General features: G+C 45.4%; 2 protein-coding genes across 5 annotated transcripts in view; one reads left to right on the forward strand and one right to left on the reverse strand.

Annotated features, from left to right (window-relative positions):
• Window positions 1-4,986, forward strand: part of DNAH9 (dynein axonemal heavy chain 9) — a 313,579-nt gene extending 308,593 nt beyond the window's left edge. The window contains exon 69 of the mRNA XM_045797213.2: window positions 2,783-4,986. Coding sequence (XP_045653169.2) covers window positions 2,783-3,010 — 228 coding nt within the window. The 3' untranslated portion in view covers window positions 3,011-4,986. The remainder of the gene's footprint in view (window positions 1-2,782) is intronic.
• Window positions 1-26,105, reverse strand: part of ZNF18 (zinc finger protein 18) — a 65,107-nt gene that overhangs the window by 33,204 nt on the left and 5,798 nt on the right. For 3 of the 4 annotated variants that reach the window (XM_045797216.2, XM_045797214.2, XM_087867621.1), the window contains 6 exons: window positions 19,608-20,112; window positions 18,002-18,191; window positions 17,478-17,566; window positions 11,941-12,025; window positions 10,952-11,059; window positions 5,295-6,595 (listed from right to left, as the gene is read on the reverse strand). In XM_045797216.2, coding sequence (XP_045653172.2) covers window positions 5,817-6,595; window positions 10,952-11,059; window positions 11,941-12,025; window positions 17,478-17,566; window positions 18,002-18,191; window positions 19,608-19,994 — 1,638 coding nt within the window. In that variant the 5' untranslated portion in view covers window positions 19,995-20,112 and the 3' untranslated portion in view covers window positions 5,295-5,816. Of the gene's footprint in view, window positions 1-3,118; window positions 3,298-5,294; window positions 6,596-10,951; window positions 11,060-11,940; window positions 12,026-17,477; window positions 17,567-18,001; window positions 18,192-19,607; window positions 20,113-26,105 lie in introns of those variants that run through there. The other variant, XM_087867622.1, reaches the window with a different exon arrangement.

Here is a 26,105-nt window from a genome sequence, read left to right on the forward strand (position 1 = left end):
TTATCAGCTCAGGACTTGATCTCAGGGTCGTATGTTCAAGCCCCACGTTGGGCTCAAGGAAAGGGAAAAAGAAAGGAAAAGAAAAAGGGAAAAGGAAAGGAAATCCATACCTAGACATGTTATAAGAATCTTGAAAGCAGCAAGAGAAAAGCAATTCACATACAAGGGGTCCTCAATGGAATGAACGGCTGATTTCTCATAAGAAACCATGAAGGCCAGAAGGCAGTAGAATGAAAGGTCAAAATGCTGAAAGAAAAAGACTGTCAGCCAATAATTCTATATCCAGTAAAACTATCCTTCAAAAATGAAGGAGAAATTAAGACATTCCCAGGTTAAAAAGAGAGAAAGAGGGGTGCCTGGGTGGCTCTATCTGTTAAGCATCTGACTCTTGATCTCAGCTCAGGTCTTGATCTCAGGGTCACGAGTTCAAGCCCTGTGTTGGGCTTCACACTGGGTGTGGAGCCTACTTAAAAAGAGAGAGAGAATTTACCACTAGCAGGCCAGACCTACAAGAAATACTTAAGGGAGTCCTTCGGGATGAAATGAGTTACAAGATAGTAACTCAAGTCCACATGAAGAAACAATACCAGCAAAGGTAATTGTATATGTAAATATAAAAGAAAGTATACATGAATTGTTTGTAACCTTTATTTCTTTCCTATCTGATTTAAAGGACAATTGCAAGAAGCAATAACTATAAATCTGTGCTCATAAGCATAAAAGATATAATTTGTATAATGAAAACAACACACGATCTTAAGCACAGGAAGGCAAAGGAACAGAACTTACATAGGAATAAAGTCTTTGTATACTACTGAAATTAAGTTGCTATTAGCCCGAAGTAGATTTTTATACATTGATGTTAACTGTAATCCCTAGGGAAACCACTAAGAAAATAATTTTGTAAAACAGTAAAAGTTAAGTGACAAGGGCAGTAAAAGTTCAATAACAAGGGAACTAAAATGGTACACTGAAATGTATCTACGGAACAGAAAAGAAGGCATCAAAAGAGAAACTGAGGAAAAGGAAGACATAGAAAACAGTCAAGTGGCAGATGTAAACCTTACCTTCTTAGTAACTACATGAAATGTAATAGATTAAACACTACAGTTGGAAGGCAGAGAATGGCAGAATGGATTTTTTTTTTTTTTTGATACAGCTACACGTTGTCTATGAGAGATATACTTTAGATTCAAAGACACAATAGGGTGAAAATTAAGATATGGAAACAAATAAGCCATTCAAATAGAGAATTCAACCACGGTAACTGGAGACATCAATACCCCACTACTAATGGTGACTGCTAATGGTTAGAGTTTCTTTTGGAAGTGATGAAAATGTTTTGGAATTACAAAGTGATGACTGTACATTAAGAAACACTGAATTGTACATTTTAAAAGGGTTGGTTTTAAGGTATGTGAGGAAAAAAGAAAGGTTCTACCCCTGCTCCCGCTCCCTGCCATAAACACTCAGTTGTCAGGATTAATAGGCTCCCCCACTGTTTACCTTAGTTTCGTTACTCTTCATGCCTCATACCAGCTTCTGATAGAACTGAAAAGGCACATTCGCCCCTTTAAATAAATTTCGTGGAAAATGAACCAAGCTCTATCCCTCGTAGAAGGGGCCGAGTCACCCAGACAAAAGCAAGGAATCTGTGAATCACTCTGTATCAACATTTCCCAAAGTATGTTCCAAAAAACACTAGTCCCGTGGGAAATAAACAGGTTGCAAAGAAAAGAGTCCTGTGATCAAATAAGTTTGGGGAACCCCAGGCTAAATAAAATTCATCTCTTCTCTTTACTGCTAGGATTTCTTGTCTTCAGTGTGCTAGTGTTTACTATAAAGCTTCAGGCCCAGGGTATGGTAAGCACCATTTCCCAAGCTTATTTGATGAAGGAACCCTTTCGTTCTTCAGAACATTTCTCAGGACTAGTAATAAATAAATTCATTCATTCATTGAACAAAAAAACAAAACTGCCCCAGATCACTCTAATGGGACATCTCAGAAAACCACAGAGGCCCCAACTGGAAAGCTACAGAATAGTTAGGTCCCTATCACATGAGTGAACATAGAACATAGCTCTGCTCAAAAAGTCAAAATGCTCTTGAGGGTGGATGAGGTCCCATATGAAACTGAACAGGACATAACCAAACTCAAAATCTAAAGCATTTGCTGGCAGGAACTGTGTCTTACTCGTCTTTCAATCCCTAGCACCTAGCGTCATGACATTTGGCAAACAGTTGCATTTGATATGCTTATAATACGAATGGACGAAAAAATAGACTCATGTTTCAAAGGGATTAATTTGTATATGACACATAACAACTTCTACAATTCTCCTTCAAAAAGTGATTTAGGCTGGAAAATGGTAGAAATAGGTTTTCCGCATCTCAAACGCATTCCAATGTGGGCGGTTAGGCGAACCTGAAAGGCAGCAGGCATAAAGGCAGCCAGCCTTCCCAGTCTCTCAGCTACTGGGTCTGCGGAGCCGGCCTTCCCAGTCTCTCAGCTACTGGGTCTGCGGAGCCGGCCTTCCCGGTCTCTCAGCTACTGGGTCTGCGGAGCCGGCCTTCCCGGTCTCTCAGCTACTGGGTCTGCGGAGCCGGCCTTCCCGGTCTCTCAGCTACTGGGTCTGCGGAGCCGGCCTTCCCGGTCTCTCAGCTACTGGGTCTGCGGAGCCGGCCTTCCCAGTCTCTCAGCTACTGGGTCTGCGGACGGAAGGCTGGCTGGCCGGGCTCTGAGTCTGATCTGAGGTGCCTCTTTTCCTGTTCTTGTCCTCAGGCTGGGGTCATTACAGAGGCGAGGCTGAAGGATCTGACACCCCCCATGCCTGTGATGTTCATCAAGGCCATTCCTGCAGATAAGCAGGACTGCCGCAGCGTCTATCCTTGTCCTGTGTACAAGACTTGTCAGCGGGGACCCACCTACGTGTGGACCTTCAACCTGAAGACTAAGGAGAAGCCATCTAAGTGGGTTCTAGCTGGAGTCGCTTTGCTTCTCCAGGCTTAGCTCCCTGCAGAACCACTGAGAAAACAAGGCGGGGCTGGAGGCTGCCCAGGACAAGTGGGTGAGGGGAGACGGAGGGAGACGCATAGATAAGGAATTGTCCGTACTCACAGTTCTGTAGAATTCTTGCAGGGAACCTGGAGAGAAGTGCCTAAAGGCAGAGCTGGAGGAGTCCAGACCCAGGGACTGGGGGAGCAGCATTTCATAGCACTGCACCTTTCCTAATAAAGTGATTGAGTCTTCAACGGTGTCTGGTCCCAGCTTCGAGAGCGGCAGAGTCATACTTGATCCTGAAGAGACCGAGAGAAACGAACCACAAACACTTGAGCCCTGACGCTGGTACGCGGCACCGCACTCCGTGCTCTAGCTCCCAGCTCCCCAGGTGATACATCGCACATCACGGTCTGAGAAACAGTACTCTGGATCAGGGGTCGCCCGGCTTTTTCTGTCAAGGGCCAGACAGTAAATAGTTTAGGCTTTGCAGGGCATCTGTCTCTGTTGCAATGACTCAACACTGTGGCCCCAAAGTAGCCACAGCACCTACGTAAGTGGGTGTGGCTGGGCTCCGATAAAACTATTTGCAAAAACAGATGGTGGGCCACATTTTGCTGATCACTGCTCTCCAGGGTAAGGGAAGTATACATGTGATACTCATCCTTCATTAACTCACACGTGCCTTCAATCGGTTCAACACCTACGGTTTGCTGAGAACACAACTTAAACGAGGCAAGTTGTTTGCTTGTATCTACGTCATCCTTCAGACCATTTAAGAGGGACCCATGGAGAAATCGTTCACCTAAAGCTCTTTAACCTAATAGTTTTCTAGATTTTTCTCTGTGGAACAAATTGTCACTGGAAGCCCAAAGAGTTCCACAGTTCTAAAGAGCTCTTATAGGGAGGCCTCTGTGCTAAGAAGAGTCCAGGAGGGCCTCTTGCTCACCTGCCTCAACCCGCCCTTCTTCCAGAAGTATCCCTTCTGGAATCCTTAATCCTACATATCCTTAATGAATCGTGACTTAGAACAGTGGCCCTAAAAACTTGAACCGGCCTCAGAGTCCCTCTGGGGGGCTAGTTAAAACAAAGACTGCTGGGCCCCACCTTTCAGAATGTATGATTCAGTAAGTCAAGCTCCCGATGCTGCCGGTCCAGGGAACATACTTGCAGAGCTGCTGATCTAAAACATAAATCCTGGGGCGCCTGGGTGTCTCAGTCGGTGAAGCGTCTGCCTTCGGCTCAGGTCATGATCCCGGGGTCCTGGGACCGAGTCCCGCATAGGGCTCCCTGCTCAGCGGGGAGCCTGTTTCTCCCTCTCCCTCTGCCTGCTACCCCCCCCCCCTTGTGCTGTCAAATCAATCAAATCCCAACACCCTACAAATCTCTGCTGTACCGAATACAAAACCAATACCATGATTTTCCTGCTTCCTGCCCTGTGGTTCCTGCACCTCCTAATGAGAGGCCTTACTCCTCACCTGCATGCCATAAGGGAGTTAACAAATTCCTCTTGAATCCGGGAATTCCACCTTGAGTTTCGTCTCTCCTCCTCAACCCGTAACATACTTGCCAACAACCTACCGTTTTGTGCCTACGGATTAACCTGTTTGCAGGGAGACAGCTCTGCCCTCCTCACAAGCCTCATCCTTCCTGGTCCTCAGCAACAGCAAAATAAGAGGCGAGAGGAGGACCAAGATGGAGGGAAGGCGGAAGAGCAGGACACTGTGGGGCATGTGATTTTGAGGGAAGGACAAGTGTGCCGGTTGTCACACCTCCAGACACAACTGAAAGTAGATCACTACTACTGACTTCTTCCTAACACCTACTGAACAAATGAGATAATGAAGATCATTTTAGGGGTGCCTGGGTGGCTCAGTCCGACTCTTGATCTCAGCTCAGGTCTTGATCTCAGGGTCGTGAGTTCAAGCCCTGAGTTGTGCTCCATGCTAGGCATGGAGCCTACTTAAAAAAAAAAAAAAAGCACACAACACTTTGGAAAACTGACAGCCAGGAGAAAGAGGGAAAGAGGGGCAGGTTGAGGCAGGTGAGCAAGTGGGAGGTGAGCTCAGGACCCCAGGGGTGCCACAGTTACCTGAGAGAAAGAATGCCCAGCACTGACCGCGCTCTCGCACCTGGACACCGGGTTAGCAATTTCCTGTTACTCTCCAGGTGACTGATAAACTTGGTACGTTTGTACGGGACGACCCCAAGCTCAACCACCACTCAGGGTCTTCTATGAGAAAATGCACTCTGAGTTACAGTTAAAACACAGTCGACACTAGAGACACAAATAAGATAGGGAGTGCCTTTAAGAAGTTTATTTAAAACGAGGGACACCTGAAGTTAATTTTGTACCTGTCTGACAAACACCACACGGGAGCTCGCTGGCCCTCTCCACGGCCCCTTCTGGAACAGGAGACCTGTTCCAGAACCCTCAACCTAAAGAGCTGACCTGAGGGCCTTCCCATGAGGAGCAACTCCGGCTAATCCAGTTAAACTCCCCACACGGCAGCTGTAAAACAAGCTTTCCAAGTGCTACTTTTTTCCCCGAGGATCCAAAACAAGAAATGAGCTGAAAGATGAAGATTATTCTTTCTCCTGACGCAGAAGCAAGAAAATAAACCGACGCGAAATCCAACCCGGAGGCCACCACGTCCTCCCAGTCCAAAGCCGTGTTCAGGTGCCTCTCCTCTCTCTTCCATGAAAAAAAAGAGAGACAGAGGGAGAACAGGGCCGGTCTTTCAGAGCTGCAACCGCTCCAGCCAGAACGAAGTATTTTTAAACAGACCAGAGCCAGAACTGGGCTAAGAGAGCCTGACTACTGGAACGGCTTCTTCCCTAAATGGGATCTTTGATGTTTATCAAGGCTCGAGCTCCAGCTGAAACTCTTCCCGCAGCGGGAACACTTGTAAGGTTTCTCTCCTGTGTGAACTCTCTGATGTCGATTAAAGTTGGATCTCTGAATAAAACTCTTCTCACAGATGGGACATTTATAGGGTTTCTCTCCCGTGTGGATCTTCTCATGGTGACGCAACCCCGAGAAGTCGCTAAAGCCTTTCCCACAGTAATCGCATTTACAGGGCTTCTCTCCCGTGTGGATCCTCTGATGCTTCACGAAGTCTGAACTCCTCAGAAAGGCTTTTTTGCAGGTGGGGCACTGAAAGTACGTCTCTCCGGTGTGAGTTCTTTGGTGGAAAACCAGCTGAGAATTCCTATAAAAGGTTTTCCCACACTCCCGGCAGGTGGGGAGTTTCTGGGCCATGGGGGCTCTCGGCTGCCCTTTCGGAGACGCCTCTCTCTTCTCCTCCAGCCACAGCAGGGACAGTTCTTCTGGATGGGGATTAGCCAAATGCTGCTTCCCAGAATTCCTGCCGTGCGGTGAGAGCTGGCCCACGGGCCCCTCACCCTGAAGGTTTTCCAGAGCCTCGGGGAGACTGTCCCCTTCTCCAAAACACCTCGGTTCATCCTCACTGAAGAGGCCGCCCAAGGAGGCCTGTGAAGGTGCCTCTCCTGACGCTTGACAGGAGACTTCGGAAGCTTCCTGGCCTCTACAATTTTCCAAGTTCACGTTCTCTTTGTCATTCTCCTGCCTGTCTCCTGGAAGAAGAAAGAAGCTTTGAAATCATTCAATCAATGGGATGCCCTGTTTTCTAACTCGTATGTCAAAAAAGAAGGTCATCATGAAACATTACCTCTTCTTGTCAAGAGGGCATCAGTGAGTGAGGAAGGATAATATCATCCCGCCAGAGCGCCTGGCACTCACTGCTGGGGTCCAGGCTAAGTGCTCAGGAGCTGAGAACGTCTGACAGCAGAGGGGGTGCACACAGGGCCCGCCAACCGCCCCTGTCCCAGTAAATGAGCATTTCTTTTTTTTTTTTTTTTTAAGATTTTATTTTTAAGTCTTCTCCACACCCAACGTGGGACTTGAACCTACAACCCCAAGATCAAGAGTCGCAGGCTCCACCGACGGAGCCAGCCAGGCGCCCGGAGCAGCATGCATTTCTTAAGGCCCGGGAAAAACAAGTGTCTTTTAGAAGGTGTTCCTTTGAAAAAGGATTCGTTTTTATCTGGTTACACATAAAACATAAGTCTTATCGCTAAAACAATTTGGAGAGAAAAACAGAAGAAAACCAAATCAACCTCGATCATACCCCCCAGAGGTAGCAACCATGATCCTCCATTTCCTTCCGCTGTTTAACGTATACACGTGTGTGTATGTATGTATGTGCGTGGGTTTTTTTCACATAATTGGTATCATAATTGTATACACCGTTCCATACCTGGCTTTGTGGCATTTAAATTGTAAATGGCAGTATTTACCAATTTCACATGGATTCGCCCATTCACAAGTCACCTAAAACTTCCTGAAACGCACTAATGTGTCACTTTACTGTGGCTTTAACACACAGTGAGGCTGTGGCAGAGAAGTGGATCCCTCAGTCTGGGGGCCCAAATGCAGCATTCCCGTGTGCTTCACCAACTCGGATTAACCGGGATAATTTTGTTTTTCTCAGAGCACCGGAGTGGCTCAGTCGGTTAAGCGCTTCGGGGTTCTGGGTTCGAGCCCTGCCTGGGGCTCTCCGCTCCGCGGGGAGTCTGCTTCTCCCTCTCCCTCTATGCTCTCCCGCACTCCCTCTCTCTCAAATAAAAGTCTTTAAAAAAAGATCTTATTTTTCTAAGTTTTTGGTTATTACCACTAAATAATACATAAAGGCTTTTACTTTGGTGGCAGAATTTGTTTCCAGCTTGTATAAATGACTTTCTTCCTGCAGATCTGAGGAAGCTCTGTACCGCTCTCTTTCCTGTTTTAGTGTCTTCACATTATCTGCTACAGACCCAGGAATCTGCCCACGACTTAGATCTGACTGGTTACTTCACAGTCCCTTAGAACACATTCCTCTCGAGTGACAAAGGTACTTTTCTCTTGTCTTTAAAGAAGCCTTGATAAATATCATTTTAAAGCTCAATAATGGTCCATCACAGAGACGTCACCAGACTTAATAGTAAGCACATGACTTACTGAAGGAATTCTGCGGAAATCGGAGCTGTTTGTTGTGGTCTGACGGCTATAGATAATGCTGTGATTTTGTCTTCGTCCACTGCTGCCCACATTTCTGACCACTTCACATTCCCTGAAGGGTTATACCACATCAACAGACGTGAACGCTCTTTCTGAGGCTCCTGACGCTGACTGGCAAATCCATCTCCAGAAGGACTATCCCCTCCCTTGCTATAAGCAGCTGGGCTAAGCAAAGGAGCACCCTCAATACTTAAGCACTGAATATTTCTAAAATATTGGCCACAGAGAGCAGTGAAAAGATGTTTTTCATTGTTAAAAATTTTAATTCCTTAGTTAATAAAGGATGAAGTTTTTCACATTTATGAGCTCTTTTTCATAAGACTGCTGCCAATTTTTTTATTGGGAAAGTCATTTTTTCTTATTAACCTGCGTTAACTCTCTCTATATTAAGAAAAATAATCATTTACCTGTCATGTTAATGAACAATGTTTTTCACCAATTTAGTTACCTTACTTTTGTTTGGGGTTATTTATGTTTGGGGTTATTTATGTATATGTGTAAATTGTGGGGGGTTTTATTTTTAAATATACTCAAATCTACTAATCTTTTCCTTAACAGTTTTTTTCCGTGGCTTTTATACTGGTAAAATCTTCCCCGCCCCAGACATGAATCAAATATTCACCCACTTCCTTCATATTTTCATATTTTACATCTTTTTCATCAAATTTAAACCGATTCCTCTTCCCAAAGAGCACTGCTCCATGAAGAACAGCTCCTCCCATGGATCTGCGCTCCCTCTTCCTCCATCACATGCTAAATCCTCATACACACCAGCGTCTCTTCCGAGGCTCCCTTTTCTGTTTCATCGGTCTGTGAGGCTATTTTTAGATCAGTATCCCATCATTTTAACGACTGCACCTTTCTAAAATGACAGAATTTTTTTTTTTTTTTAAGTAGGCTCCATGCCCTACGTGGGGCTCAAACTCATGACCCCCGAGATCAGGTCACAGGCTCTATCGACTGAGCCAGCCAGACTAAAATGACAGACTTTTAATATTGAGATTTAATGTTGATGAAACATTCTTCTTCCAAGACTCTTTTGTATTCTTACAGTATTCTTCCAGATAACTACTGAAGATTCATTTTCCCAAATAATTTGGGGGGGGGGGGGAATCCCTTGGGATTTTGATAAAGGTGAGTACATGGCTTCCTGAGGTTTACTCCCCTGCTGGCCTGCTTTAACTAGGACCCAGTCTCCCGTATGGTCAAACAAACAGCATACATGCTCTCTCTCAAGACTTCTGCCCCCTTGGTGTGAGTCCACATCTGGTAGACTGGCTACCTGTTGCGTCTTTTAGACGGAACGAGCCCTTTCGGGGCCCATCCCTGCGTGCCCGGCTCTGGCATCGACTTCCCACGGGGTTCCTCAAGCATTCCTTCCAGTCCACCCTGCACATGCCTACCTCCCTGGCCTCTCTTCCCACATAGCCTCTCTTTCAGGAACCGACAATGGCATTTCTTTGCCCTATTAAGGCAGGCTAGCTTTATAGATGCTCCGCAGTCTCTTTCAAGGTAAGATCTAATGAGACCATGTCAGCAGGTGGACTGAAGGAGAAGGGGAAAAAAAAGAATGAGTGGGGATATGTGAGCCATATATCACAAATATATCATCACAAATCTATCACCATATATCACAAATAACATCCCCCTGCCAGGGAGCATATGGGAAATCTCTGATCCTTCCACTCAATTTTGCTGTGAACCTGAAACTGCTCCAGAAAATAAAATCTATTAAAACAAAAATCCTACTGCAACAACCTCTAAAGCAGTGTTTTCAAACTTCTTTTGTCTGCCGCCCACAGTACGAAACATGTTTATACTGAAATACAAAACACACGCACATACCTGGAACAAAAATTCCCTGAAATGCTACCTAGCCTGACATTTGATTTTCTCTATCTGCATTCTGGTACGTTCTATTCAGGCTTATCATTGCAATTTTTTAAATGCCAGTTGCAACCTATAAGATGATTTTACAATACACTGATTGGTCATGAAACGCAGTTTGAAAAATACTGCTCCAAAGGAATCCTTGTGAAATAGTATTATGATAAATATATCGGTTAGAATTAAAATCATGTTTCATTTGATGCTTGTTGTCTCTGTAATATATTAGCAAAGGAAAATTATTAATTCAATCGCACTGGGGAGAAAGAAGGACTTGTCAAATAATTGTCATCCCTGGTCCTTTTTTTCCTCCACGGTGCTGGGATCTTTTGTCTACGGAGAAGGGGGGGGGTGTGCAGGCAAGCATGAGGGGTAGGTGTTATGTGACTGCAATGTTTTAAACAGAGTGCAGCGAACAAAGGGTGACTGCTACATTACAACAGAACAAGGTCACGTATCTCTTCCTCTCCGGTCTTAAAATACACGATTTATAGGAAGTGTTTGCCGTTGCTGCTGTTTAGTGAAAGTTCAGTGCTTGGAGATTAAACATGTTTTCCTGTTTGCTTTGTCTTAATTAGTATTCATTTCACTAGAACCAGAATAAAGAAAGAAAGAAGAAAAACGAAAGAGTCAGGAAGGGCAATAACTGCCGTTAACATCACCTTTTTGTAGCGGAACTCGACTCCTATCTGCGTTGGTATCCACCTGCCCTAATCTTAACTCTCTCTGAGAAAGCAAGCTGTCGTGGCAGACAAGACTGAAGGCAGACTGAAGACCAACGTGTGGTCTCTGTTCCATGACATACATACGTACCGACAGCCCCGTACCACAGATGAGGAGACCCAACCTCCGCACTCTGGACTGACCAGATCACGGCTCATTACAGTCGATGTCACAGACATCAGGTCCTAGTACAGGTCCCCCACCACTTCCAATTTAATGACAGGAGGTCAGAAAGGGCTCAGGCCCAATGAAAGATCACTCACCTATGCAGGTGGGTCTTGAGATCTTCTCGCCAACGTGAAGGTGCAGTCCTGCCAGCTCTTCCCCATACTCTGTTGAATTAGTCAGATCAGACTTGGAATTGGAAATGCCTGGCATGCAGAGAGATAACAGGAAGTCTAGATGAATGGGGAGAACTGGGGGACCAAGCTGTGTCCTTCAAAGGTACAACCTGACCATGAAAGGGAAATATGAAGGATCTGGAGATCACTCAAAACACTTAAGGGGCACCTGGGCAGCTCCGTTGGTTAAGCATCTGCCTTCGGCTGAGGTCATGATCTCTGGGTCCTGGGATCAAGCCCCGCATCTGGCTCCCTGCTCAACGGGAAGTCTGCTTCTCCCTCTGCCCCTCCCCTGCTCATGCTCACTCTCTCTTTCTCTCTCTCCCTCTCAAATAAATAAATATCTTAAAAAAAAATTATCTTAGAAGGAGCTTCCTATCTTCTTAGGAGCTACTGCAAGCTTCTAAGACACCAGCACTCACAAGATGACCAAGATATATGGTGAAGGTCACAAAAAAGAAGAGTCTGGACAGGTGACCAGAAGGGCTTCCACACCACCTGGCAGGTACAAGGCCAATGACTGGGCCCCACCCATGGCTGGTTGGGACAGTACGGTTTAGTGGCACAGAGCGTGGACTCAGTCAGCCACACTGAGTTCTGTCCTAACTCTGCGCTTACGAGCTACGTTAACAGTGAGCACGTGGCCTGACCTCCCACTCACTTTGGTCATCTCCAACATGGGAAGACCATCACCTATCTTGTAGATTTGGGGAGTTACTACGTGGAATGCAGCCATGACAGTTCCGGGCGCACGGAATCCTTTCAGGGCTCTCACTAAGCTGCTCTCTCTGTCCCCAGCCGTGCCCCTCAGGCCCTCCCTCACCCAGGGAACTTCTAGTGGAGCAGCCACCATTAACGGGACACGGGAAATGTTCACCGCCTCCTCCCGTCACACGAGTGCACGCCCTCACCTCCTGAGACCATTTTCCCGTAGGTCTCCAGCATGAGATCCCAGTACTGCTCCTTCTGCGTGGAATCCAGGTGCCTCCACTGCTCCTAGAAAGCACACAATACAGGGCTGTGACCCAGCCTTCCCCACCTAAAGGAAAACAGGGACGTGCCCTAGCGGCCTGGCCAGCAGAAGATCTAAAGAATCATGGGAGGTGGCTCACCGGAAGAGGCCAAGGGGAAAACTACAGTCTCCACGTCACTATTTCTTGCCCTGCTTAGAAAACATTAAGGTTTTAAAGTTCTGGATTTTTTCCAGTTGCACATATTTAAGAGTGAAGGACACAGAGAGAAGGCAGAGGCCTCTTCTACACTGTCCTTTTTTTCTTTTTTTAACTCAGTGCTTATAATAGAGGTCGTTGAACAGTAGGGGCCTGATAGTCCCGATATTTCATTAAAATCTGGAAATTCAAGAGGGAAAAGAAATTAAAAGGGAATTTGTTGGAAATGCAAGTGCAAATCAGCAAAAAGGTGGGAAGAGCCCACGAGGAAGTCAAGTGTATTGTCTCCCTGACACAGATCAGTGGATTCAGAGCAGAGATAGACACTGCCTCCGTGCCCACCTGGAAACCCCCCAATGGTTCTGAGTTTACGGTCTAACATTAGACCAGTTTTCCACCTGCTTCGTGGAAAATTGGTGGGTTCTCTGGAGTCAGGTGTCCCTCAATTATCCCCAAAACACGCCCTTCTTTTCCTAGGAAACTGGAGACTAGAGACTCAAAACTGGGAACGCTGCCTAACGGGAGTCTCCTGTGAATTCAAACTCCAATCTTCCCACCGAGGAGCTGACTGTGAACGACTCAGTCTGTACAGCAGCGTGACTCATAAATAGCACAGCCCCTGTTGTCAGACACACGGGTTCCAAGTTCAGATCTGCCACGACTACCTGAGATCTTAAGTTACGTCATCTTTGAGTCTCCGTCCTGACTTGATTAGAGTACGAAACTCGAAAACTAACAAATAATGCATCACTCGTTTTCACAGCATGTTGTAGTCTTCGTTGCTAGCATTCATCAGTTTATCAACTATTTACATGTATGTGCGTGTACACACACACGCATAAGTCTCTAAGAGCTGCCCCTACTAACGTGTGAGCTACATGAGAAAAGGACTCCCCACTGTACTTTCTCAGTCCCCACGACGATGCCCAGGACAGAGCAGGCACCCGATATACGTTGTCCGGGAGAAATGAAGCCCTTGGCAAATAACTCCTCAGGAAGTGATACATTTATTACTGTGATTATTGCACAAGTGGTCTACGGGATACTCGGTCGCCCAGACTCCCCACCGAGGGTTTGCAGAGAGAAATGAAGGGGTTCTGTACACTTTCAGGAACCGCAAAGCCGATAGACATCCATTATTACCATGAATAGCCAGCTACAGGGAGCACAACTGAGGAGGACGAATAAGAAAATGAGATGCTCCTATGACACAGGGATCTACTCAGGGAAGCCATTCCCGGTCCTCGATCAAGTCTGCCCCACAGCACCCCAAAGGGAAGCGGAAGACCGGAAAAAGAATGAAGACACTGAAAGCCTGCAATGAGCAGATAACTAAGTGAAAATTTTAAAAAGCAAAAGATGGGTTGGATTTTTTTTTTAGGGTAAAAATATGAAAAGTGGGGGCGCCTGGATGGCTCCGTCGGTTAAGTGCCCCACACTTGATTTCGGCTCAGGTCATGATCTCTGCACAGGCTCAGGGTCTGAGACCGGGCCTGAGGGGGGCTTGGCTTGAAATTCTTTCCCACTCTGCCCCTACCCCTGCTCACGCTCTAGCGCTCTCTCTAAAATAAATAAAATCTTAAAAAAAAAAAAAAGTGAAAAGTGACTCAAATATATTTTACCATATACTTAAGTATTAACTATAAGCACATTTTTAATTTGAATTTCAATTTAGAATTGTTGCTTATTAAAGGAATTCATAGAGTTGTGAGCTTACTTTGTTAATCTATGAGTGAAGCTACCTGAACAACCTCCTGAAAGCAGCCAGTCTGAGCAAATAACCAGTCTGCCGAACATGCGGCCCCTCGGTCCTCTCGATCGGAAGACACAGACCCTTGCTTCGGCAGCTGCAGAGAGTAACAGGCGTGCCCACGAGCACAGGACTGGCTGCTCGGCTGCCTGGCCTGCTGGACACACGGCCAGCTCCATGGGCACCACGGTGGAACCCAAGGACTGCACCCAAGGACAGTACAAGTCAACAGAGAGTGCGGCCACCAAAATCCCCAAGGGCCACAATCAGCTCATTCAAAACTCAGAAAAGATGCTTCGGGAGGACTCTAAAGAGCGTACCTCCACGTGAAGCCACACACTCACTCGAGGAGGACCTGCCAGGAAGCTAGGGATGCGTGAAGAAAGCCCTGACTCCACAGGCAAGACACAACTGCACCCATCTTGCCTTTTCCTCATTTTTATAAGAGGAGGAAAAAAATCTCAATTCCTATTCTGGAAGGACAGAACTATGGACTCTGAGAAAAACGTATCTTGATTTTGCGTGGAGACAGCACCACCTTGTGGGTCCGTGAGACACTGCACAAGGCACTTGCACAGAGTTCTCTGCACTGAGCTCCTCTCCCGAAAGCTGGAAACACAGCAACACGAGTAAATGCATCCCCGAGTCTATCTACGTGAGGCTCTGACTCAGACACAGTGCCTGATAATGAAGGACCACTGTGTAGGGACGTTACTTCACTATTCTGGCATCATTCACGAAGCTCCTAACCTAGAAGAGAGATCCGAGGGAGTGATTACATCTATTTTAATATCTCCCTTCACTTCACAAAGCATCCATTCAGTATCAAGGTGCTTCTGATGCAAATAGCTTTTGTTAGAGTTTGGAGCAGGGATACTGGGATTGGATCTGCTCAATATAGGGAAAGACACACACACACACGGAGATACTGAACATTTTTTAGTCTTTTGATTTGAGCTATCCAAAACAAGTCATGGTTAATGTTGCTATGTTATGTATAGTTAAAGCTTAATTCTACTTGTTAGAATATGTTCAAAATTGTATAGACCGTTCATACAGACACTTTGTACTTACTACAGCGGCGACAATAATCCTCCATGTCTGCTTGAAATAGTTCACAGAATATCCAAATCGTTGTCATTATGAAACCTCCTGCCTAACAATTTGGTTTCTAGGTATCCGGAAAGTAGGAAGACAGGTACCCTGAGTCACTAAAAGGGTCTGTGCCTCTCCCAGCCCCTCCCAGCCCTCTCCCCGGGGGTAAACTGTGAAGTCAGCATTCTGCTTCTACATCTCTGAGCCTGGGAGGCTGAGGCTCGAACCCGGCTTCAACATAACATCAAGCACCACCCACTGGCTTCCCTACCTTTACCTTCACTCCAAGTACCTCAGGAGGCAAGTCCCAAAAAGGGCTCCCCAAAGGGAGAAAACACTGAAACAGTGTTTTTCCAGAAAAACCATTTTTAATCAAACACAACTTTTCAGTGTTATTAATTTAACTACGCATTCAAAATAAATGCTGTTTATTTGTTCCCTGTTCCCAAACTTGCTCACGGCCAAGATGGAGTAGCAGAGACCGGATTTACTTTCCTGCCTGAAACAAACGAAAAAGAGCACAAAATACATGACACAACGGTTCGCAGACATCACCTGGTAGGCAGAGCAGAGATCCCTGAAAGTGAGGAAACCAATTAGGTGAGCCCTGCACCAGCCAAACTTGCTGCCTGGAGAGAGCACCCCAGGAAACAGAGGCAGGGGGGCCGGGCGGAGGCAGGCAGCCCCCTCCCCCTTGAGCTGGCAGAAGGAGCTCAGAGTTTGGGGCGGTGAAGGGAGTTATAGTTAGCAGGGCAGAAGACCAGAGTGGGGAGCTGAACCGAGAGAGAGCTCCAGAGACATAGAGAGGGTCCCCCACAAGTCTGGGAGAGATCCCCCAAAAGAAATGGAGGAAACAGAGCTTGCACGGTGCTGGAAAGAGTTTCTGTCCTCCAGCCAGGACACCCTGTACATCAGGCAGCCTCAGGGAGAATACGCGGAAGGGTATTGCCTCGGGAGTGGGAAAGTGAGACTTCTCGGGGGCCGTAAGACAAACTACGTCCAAGTAACTCAACCACACGCCAGAGCAGAGCTCAACACCGTTTAGAGGAGTGTCGAAATACCCAGCACCCAACGGGGTCAAATGCACAACACGCAACAGCCAATCAAAGGTTGCTGGGCACGCAGAGGAGCAGGAAAACACCTCAAAATGAGATCGATCGATCCACCCACACTGACTCCGAAATGACACAGGGGATAGATTAGTAGACAAGGACATTAACACAGATGGTTTAGCCACATCCTGCACGTTCGAGGTGTAGGAAAGACCCAACATGTTAAGTATAGACATGAAAAATAGAACGAAGCCCCAATTCAAACATCTCGAGGTGAGAACTACACTGGGTGGGATTAACAGTACATTAGACTTTGTGGAAGAGATGAGTGAACCTGAAGACACATACACAGAAACTATCCAAAATAAAAGATTTTTTTTTTTAAAGAGAGAGAGAAGACCATCAGTAAGTTCTGGGACAACCTCAAGAGATCTAGCATATGTCTGTGCATTACCATTATATAAGGCCAAGGGGGTGTTATTCTCAAAGTCCACAGAGAAGTGGAGAAGGAAGGGAGACAAAAAGCGGACGAAGAAATACTGGCCAAAATTCTTCCAAATTTGTTGGCAACTATAAACCCACAGATCCAAGAATCCCAAAGAATCCCAAGCACAAGAAACATGAAGAAAATGATTCCCAGGTCCATCACAGTCCAACTGTTAAAAACCACTGAGAAAATATTAAAAGCAGCGTGAAAAATACATTACATGCAGAAAAACAAAGGGAAGAGTACAGATGGCATGAGTCCATTTTATACACAATTCCAGGAAATGCAAACTAATGTATGGTGACAGAAAGCAGTTCAGTGGTAGCCTCAGGATCTCAGGGTTGGGGGAGTGTGGAGGACAGGAGGGAGGGATCGCAAAAGGGCAAAAGCAAACCGTGGGGTGTAACAAGTAGGTTTATCACCCTGATTATGGTCATGCTTTCACACGTGTGTGTATATGTCAAAAACTTATCAACTGTACACCTGAAATACGGTCAGTTTGCTGTTCGTCAATTATGCCTCCGTAACGTTGGGGGAGGCCACCTGTCCCACGTTAGATAGAAGCTTTCAAAATCTCAGACTGAATCCTATGGGCAAGGCTAGACCAGGAAATGAAACAGAGCCTTTTCTCAGTATAACCAGAGGAACAGGAAAAGGGAGACACAAGAGGGCCACCTTTTCCAGGATGCAGATTCCATTATCAAGATAATTACTAAACATTCTGCCTCGAGGGAAACGCTGAGACTCGGGTTTCATTCCACGTGTATTGTTCCTGTTGTCCTTGCTAGGCTGTCCTTTCTCCTCTGCTTCTGAGAACGCATCCCCTTTCCATCCTCCTGACTGCTGACACCCTCAAGCCCATCTCTGGGGTGAGAGAGGCAGGAAGCTAGCTCACCGGAGGTGTTGCTTGGAGAAAGGAGGCTCCAAAGTCCTGGTCTCTGATGAGCCTTTCCTCTGGTGGGGCGGGAGGCGGGGCAGCCATCGCTGAAAGGAGGAACAGAAAGTTTGAAGATTCTAGAAAGATGTCACTGCAAACCACTCCCCGGAGGGTACGGATGAAAATCGTCCCAAATGAGAACTGATGCCTGTCCCAGCGTCCATGATGTCAAGACTCGTGTTTACCTTCCTAACAAACTCCAACTCCCCACAACCTTCCAGACAGCCTCACCCGTATTTTCCCCCTCCTTCCTTCCCCCTTCCTTGGAACCAACAGTCAAATGGTCTGGCGCAGTCATAAAGGAGATGCACAGACTGAATCTCCAATCAGAGCAACTCAGTAGGTCTACCGTTTCCAAACTTTCCAGAAATACCCTCATCTGAGCAGCACACCCTTTTCAACTCACTCTTAGGCCTACTAACTACAGTCCCCAAAACTCCCCAAGAAAGCACCACACACCACCACAAGTAACTGCCCCTCACCTAATTCTTGTTCCATGTCAGACTCCTCTTTCACTGGATGGCTCGGAGGCTCCAGAGGCCTGCACGGTGAGTCCCGAAGTCCCAGCTCCTGAGTCCCCACTTCAAGATGGCGCTCCACTTCCCCCATTTGGCAGCTTGCAGATTCCATCTTCTCTGATAAGATCTCCTGTCCTAGAACCTGGATGCTGATCTAGAGACCACATATTACTAATTACGGAGAGATCCGGACTGAGGGGTTCTGAAAGAAACAAAGCTCACGCTCTAGAACAGATAATAAGGCAGTCCTTAGGGACAGGAGGTAGGGAAAACCAGATTCTCTGTCTAGACCAGCAGGAACCTGTGAGGAAAACATCCGGAGAGGGGCCAAGAACTGAGGCCTGAGTCAGGCCTGGGAGACTCTGAACGTGCCATTAATAATGTGTTTCTACGGGATAGTCTCCACCAATTAAAACTCAGGTATCCTTTAAACAACGTCTCAAACACCTTAGTATAAAGATGGAATGGGACAAGAGGCTTTATCTTCTATTTGTAATGACGAGAAGGTGTTGAGTCAGAGAGGCTTAGAATTAGGTGAGATATGGGGCGCCTGGGTGGCACAGCGGTTAAGCGTCTGCCTTCGGCTCAGGGCGTGATCCCGGCGTTCTGGGATCAAGCCCCACATCAGGCTCCTCTGCTGGGAGCCTGCTTCTTCCTCTCCCACTCCCCCTGCTTGTGTTCCCTCTCTCGCTGGCTGTCTCTATCTCTGTCAAATAAATGAATAAAATCTTAAAAAAAAAAAAAAAAAAGAATTAGGTGAGATATGGGGATATACTGATGTGGTATAGTAAGAAATATGTATTTAGTCTTTGTCCCAGGTTCCTGGGAGAGTTCCTAAAACCCTTGGAATTGCCTGAACGACAGGAGTGATAGGAGCAACTTCTGTTATTCATCATGAGCCCCTTTCAACCATACCCGAGTTTATGCTAAGAAGGTGACACTCGGTGGGCCCCCAGATAGCCTCAAGATGGAAGCTGGTCACCAAAGGAACCAACCAGGTGACCAGAGGACCGAACTCGCAGCCCCAACACTCAACCCCTGAGGAAGGGAGACGGGCTAGAAATTTTCAATCACCAACGGCCAATGATTAATCTATCATGCCTAAGTAACGAAGCCTCCAAAACATCCCCTAAACAGTGGGGTTCAGGGAGCTTCTGAGCTGGTAGCCACACAGAAGTGCTGGGAGAATGGCATGTCCAGAGACGCCACGGAAGTCTCCTCCTAGGAGTCATTCTAGTAAATTAATGAACCTGAGGAGGGGGTTGTGGGAACCTCCAAATGTACAGCCCATCAGTCTCAAGTACAGCTGGCCTGGGTGACTCGTGCTTGGTGACTGAAATGGGAACAGCCTTGTGAGACTGACCTTTGTCCCACTGGGTCTGCCAACCCCAGAATATTAGTGTCAGATTTGAACTGAATTGTAAGACACCTCACTGGTATCGGCAAATTGGAGAACCGGTCGTTAGTGTGGAAAACCACATACACCGAGGGTCAGAAAAAAGACAAACACACCCGGTAAAGACCCCAGAGGAGCCCTGTGCGTCACTGGCAGCTTAGACCTTCTGCTTACCCACTGCCACAGTCTCTGGGGGTCTCCCTTCAAGCTCTCCACAAGGGTCACCGCCTCCTCTCCGCTGCCGGGGCACTGTTTCCGCACCCACATCTGGATCTCCCCGGGCAGGATGGTCAGGAACTGCTCCAACATGAGGATCTCTAAGATCTGCTCCTTCGTGTGAACCTCTGGCTGCAGCCACTGGAAACAGAGCTTCCGAAGTTGTCTCAGCGTCTCGTGAGGCCCAGACATCACCTGGTAACGAAACTGCCTGAAAAGCTGGCGTGCGGTTTCGGGGTTAGAGAGCTCCCCTCGAGGGGCAGCATCTGGTCCGGAGAACGGGGAGTCTTCGGCCTTCGCCAGCAGCGGCGGCAGGACCAGGGCCTGCCCCAGCTCGACCGGCATCCTCTGGCTTGGCAAGTCCTTTTAGGTGAAGTGTTTCCGGGGCGGAGTTGTCGCTGGGGAGGACCAAGTCTTCACTGAGGCTCTCACAGGGGCGCTAGAGAGGGAGGGAGAGCCAGGGCTGGGAAGAGGAGAGGGACACGTGATCAGTGAGAGCGCACGCACACGCCCCACCTGAGAAAGACTGTAAAGTTGACCAGGCAAATCGCGAATACTGTATCTAAACTGGCATCATCACCCTGAGCTTTTTACGACATTCCCTCTCAGTCTTCGAATGTGCAAACCAAGTAGAAAAATGAAATGCACCACGTGAAGTATTTTCACTACTGGTTCCCAAGCAAACGGCTCTTCTGCACACTTTCTTAGCTGCATCCGTACGTTTGCAGACTAAAACAAAGTAAAGCTGAATGAAGACATCGACGCCCTAGAAATAAAAGCTAACGTTGAAGTAATCTGATGCTCCCGTAACAAAGAGGAGGCTGAAGAGAACAAATTGATTTTTCCCCAAAAGGTGCGATGAAATTTCTAGGTGACCTCTTTTGAGTGTCACATGGAAAACTGGACTATTTGGGAATGTAGGAACAACCTGTGACAAGTGAAATTTGCAACCCTGGGCTTAAAGAGGACTTAGAGCAATAACTACCTCAAAAACACTCCTATGGTCTTGAGCTAAGTGAGAACCATTTTACGGCGACCGGTACAAACAATTAGAAGACAAGAACTAAGACAGTGAAAAGAAATACTAAATGACAAAGTTTGCATTGAGAAATGTTTAAAGAATCATGTACTATTTCTACTTAACTTTCTTGCATAAGATCCTAATACTGGATCACTGGGTCAACCCTTGAATGTTATTAAAGAGCCACAGGTCATCATTTCTCCATAATACTAACTGCAACAATAAAAACAAAACAAACAAGCAAACACACCCAATCGTTTAATCTGCCTGGCTTCATCAGAGATCAGTACAACACTCCTGGCTTTTAAAACTTGCTTTTTGGGGACGGGGGGATGGGGCAACTGGGTGACAAGTATTAAGGAGGGCACGTGATGTAATGAGCACTGGGTGTTATATACAACTGATGAATCACTGAACACTACCTCTGAAACTAGTAATACACTATATGTTTATTAAATTTAAATTTTAAAAGATAATAAAAAGAAAACATAAAAACTACTTTTTCCAGGGCACCTGGGTGGCTCAGTGGTTAAGCGCCCAACTCTTGGTTTCAACTCAGGTCATGATCTCGGAGTCATGAGCTCGAGCCCCGCATCAAGCTCAGCGCTCAGCGTGGAAACTGCGTGGGATTCTCTCTCTCCCTCTGCCCCTCCCCCCGCCACTTGCTCTTACCCTCGCTCCTGAAAATAAATAAAAGCAACTTTTTCCTTGAGGTATAATAAGGAATGCCTTCATCCCTAGCACTTCAAGCAATTTATCCCGTATCAGAAAATCACTTAAAACTAAAAAAAAGAAGAAAACAAAATGTTTCCAGCAAAAAAGGAAAGAGTGAGGTAAAAGGTATTAACCCAATATTACGTGTTTCTCATGTGGACCTCAGTGCATTTATTTTTAGTTCAAAAAGAAACTCATGTATTTCATTCATATATTCGTACAGAAACCAGGGTGTTACACTGGTGTATATTATGTGCTCAGTAAGTACGTGTTTGGGGAATTCGGCTTCTGGCCATGGCAGAGTAACTGGCAGTACAGACTGGCCCACCCACTGGAGAAAACTTATAAGACAACTCTGTTCAAGCATTAGACAAGAGGCAGACAAGAATGAAATCCCCAAGGGAAGAAAAACTCAGGAGGTGAGATCCAAGATCACCCTGGCTTTCTGCACGGGGACAATTTCCCCAGCAACAGTGCAGGATGGTGGAGTCCAATCAGAGTTCAGTGGTCTCACCAAATTGAGGAGGTAGAGATCAGAACTTGGAGCTGCTTTCGTATCTGGACTCTCAAGAACAGGGCAGTGGAGAGAATGGAGCTGTGACGGGGTGCAGGGGAAGTGGTCAGGCAGAAGTCTGTGTGGGGTTTCCCTGTGAGCCAAGGGTTGGACTGCATATGAGCAGGGTGAAACTATGCAAGATTTAACAGAGAGCAGCTGCTACAGGGTTAGGAGCAAAAGAAATACAAAACGCCAATCAATGATGAGAGGTATCAGGGCGCCTGGGTGGCGCAGTCGTTAAGCGTCTGCCTCTGGCTCAGGGCATGATCCCAGCGTTCTGGGATCGATCCCCACATCAGGCTCCTCCGCTGAGAGCCTGCTTCTTCCTCTCCCACTCCCCCTGCTTGTGTTCCCTCTCTCGCTGGCTGTCTCTCTCTGTCAAATAAATAAATAAAATCTTTAAAAAAAAAAAAAAAAAGATGAGAGGTATGAGAGTTTTTGACCACTGAGAGTGGAGAGACCTCACTAAAACCCAAAGTATCCTGAAATACCAGAAAGGCCGCATGTTAGAGGTAAAGACCATACCCTAGAATAAGACTTACTCTAAACCTGCCCTAAAAGAGCCTAAAACCACAAGAGCCGCAGAGGAAATCCAGTCTACTGGTCTAGTCTGATCAAGTTCGAAGGCCTCAGGATCCACTTTGGGCTTTCCAGAGATCTGTCCTAACAAGGCACAAAACCAAGCTAATTCAAGTCAAAGGTGATCAGTGAGTAATTCCACCGCATGCTAGAACTAGAACAAAACCCAGTATCTTCAGAGGGAGGTAACAGAATCGTTAGCATCTGCAATGTGCCACCCACAATATCCAAGATGTAACCCAAAATTATTAGACATTTAAAAACATGAAAATATGACTCAGAGTCATGGGAAAAATAGTCAAGAGAAACCAACCCAAAGATGGCCCAAGGACTGCAAGAAAAATGTAGTCATAATGAGAGGACGGGGACCTTCTACAGAGAAATAGAAATTCTAAGAAGACCCAAATGCAAATTCTAGAATAAGAACCATCAACCTGGATTTCCACATCCAATAAAAACATCTTTCAAAGATCAGAATTAAAATAATGACATCTGCTTTTAAAATGCGTTCACCTGCTTGTGTTCCCTCTCTCGCTGGCTGTCTCTATCTCTGTCGAATAAATAAATAAAAAATCTTTAAAAAAAAAAAAAAAAGGGGGCACCTGGGTGGCACAGCGGTTGGGCGTCTGCCTTCGGCTCAGGGCGTGATCCCGGCGTTATGGGATCGAGCCCCACATCGGGCTCCTCTGCTGTGAGCCTGCTTCTTCCTCTCCCACTCCCCCTGCTTGTGTTCCCTCTCTCGCTGGCTGTCTCTATCTCTGTTAAATAAATAAAATCTTTAAAAAAAAAAAAAAAAGGGGGCGCCTGGGTGGCACAGCGGTTAAGCGTCTGCCTTTGGCTCAGGGCGTGATCCTGGCATTATGGGATTGAGCCCCACATCAGGCTCCTCTGCTATGAGCCTGCTTCTTCCTCTCCCACTCCCCCTGCTCGTGTTCCCTCTCTCGCTGGCTGTCTCTCTCTCTGTCGAATAAATAAATAAAAAATCTTTAAAAAAAAATAAATAAAATGCGTTCAAAATTGGGGCGCCTGGGTGGCTTAGTCAGTTAAGCATCAGACTCTTGATCTCAGCTCAGGTCTTGATCTCAAGGTCGTGAGTTCAAGCCGTGTCTTAGGGTCCATGCTGGGTGTGGAGTCTACTTTAAAAAAAAAAAAAGAAAAACGTGTTTAAACTTAAGGAACCATCAACTAAAGAGACTGCTATACTCATTATATATGAAACCAGCAGGTACCACAAATCAAAAACCAATAATAGATACACAAAAAATAAAGAGACAGGAATCCAAGCATAATACTAAAGCAAGCTATCAAACCACAGGGGAAGAGAGCAAGAGAAAGCAGGAAGAGAACTACAAAATAACAAGAAAACAATTAACAAAATACCGACAAATACATAACTATCAACAACTCCTTTAAATGGTCTAAACGCTGCAATCAAAAGACACAGGATAACTGAATGTGAATTTAAAAAAAAAAAAAAAAAAAAGACTCCTCTATATGCTGCCTGTAAGAGAGTCACTTCAGACCCAAAGCACATACAGACAGACACTGAAGGGATGAAAAAACATACTCCATGCAAACAGAAGTGAAGAAGAAAAAAAAAGCCGGGGTAGCAATAGTTGTATCAGACAAAATAAACTTTAAAACAAAGGCTGTAATAAGAGACAAAGAAGAGCACTATATAAAGGGATCAATCCAACAAGAGGATGTAACAACCGTTAAATATTTACGCACCCAACCTAGGAGCACGTAAACACATAAAGCAAATATTAACAAATATAAAGGAAGAAATTGGCAGTCATACCACAATAATAGGGGACTTTACACCCTATTTACATCAATGAATAGATCATCCAGATAGAAAATCAACAAAGAAACTGGCTTTGAACAACATACTAGACCAGATGGAAATAAGAGATATATACAGAACATTCCATTCAAAAACAGCAGGATACATTCTTTTCAAGTGTACTTGGAACATTCTCCAGGACATATCACATGTGAGGCCACAAAACAAGCCTCAATAAATTTAAGAAGACTGAAATCATATCCTGCATCTTCTCCAACCACAACAGTATGAAACTAGAAATCAATTACAAGAAAAAATCCGAAAAGAACACAAACGCATGGGGGTAAACAACATGATATTAACCAATACACCAACCAAGAAATCAAAGAGGAAATCAAAAAATACATGGAGACAAATGAAAACATAACGGACCAAAATCCTTGGGATGTAGCAAAAGCAGTTCTTAAGAAGGAAGTTATAGCAATACAGTCCTACAACAAGAAGAAAAATCTCAAATAAACAACCTAACCTTACACCTAAAGGAGCTAGAAAAAGAACAAACAAAACCCAAAACCAGTAGAAGAAAGGAAATAATAAAGATTAGAGCAGAAATAAACAAAATAGAAACTAAAACAAAAACAACAGTACATCATCGAAATCAGGAGCTGGTCCTTTGAAAAAATCAACAAAATTGGTAAACCTTGGGGCGCCTGAGTGGCTCAGTCAGTTACATGTCCAACTCTTGGTTTTGGCTCAGGTCATAAACTCATGGGTCCTGAGATCAGGCCCTGCATTGAGCTCCATGCTCAGTGGGGAGTTTACTGGAGATTCTCTCCCTCTGTCCTTCTCCCCACTCGCACTTGTGCGTGCTCTCTCTCTCTCTCTCTAAAATAAATAAAGAAATCTTTTTTAAAAGCTGATAAACCTTTAGCCAGATTCATAAACGAAGAGAGAGAGAGAGGACTCAAATAAATAAAATCAGAAATGAAAAAAGAAAAATAATTCATAGAAACACAAAAGACTACAAAAGAGTATTATGAAAAAGTATGTATCAACAAACTGGACAACCTAGGGAAAAAAAAAAAAAACGGATACATTCCTAGAAACATACAACCTTCCAAAACTGATTCAGAAATAGAAAATTTTTAGAGGGGAGGAGAGTGGGCGGATGAGCAAGCCCGGTGATGGGTAGTAAGGAGGGCACGTATTGCATGGAGCACTGGGTGTTATACGCAAACAATGAATCATGGAACACTACATCAAAAACTAATAATGTACTGTATGGTGACTAACATATCATAAAAAGACAAGAAAAGAAATAGAAAATTGGAATGAACCAATTACTAGTAATGAAATTGAATTAGTAATCAAAACACCCCCACCAAACAAAAGTCCAGGACCACATGGCTTCACAGGCAAATTCTAGCAAACATTTAAAGAAGAGTTGATATGTATAGTTTGAGAAGTCAAACTATTCCAAAACACGGAAGAGGAAGGAAAACTTTCAAATTCATTCTACAAGGCCAGCATTATATTATCCTAATACCAAAATCAGACAGAGATGCTACAAAAAAAAGAAAACTACAGGCCATTATCTCTCATGAACATAGTTGCAAAAACCCTCAACAAAATATTTGCAAACCAAATTCAACAATACATTAAAAACATCATTCACCTCAATCAAGCAGTTCAATATTCATAAAACAATGTAACACATTACATTTAACAAGGGAAAAAACCCATATGATCATCTCAATAGATGCAGAAAAAGCATTTGACAAAATACACCCATTCATGATA

Source organism: Ursus americanus, chromosome 14 (genome assembly GCF_024610735.1).
Source record: "Ursus americanus isolate L20-20 chromosome 14, mUrsAme1.1.p, whole genome shotgun sequence".
NCBI classification, from domain to species: domain Eukaryota; kingdom Metazoa; phylum Chordata; class Mammalia; order Carnivora; family Ursidae; genus Ursus; species Ursus americanus.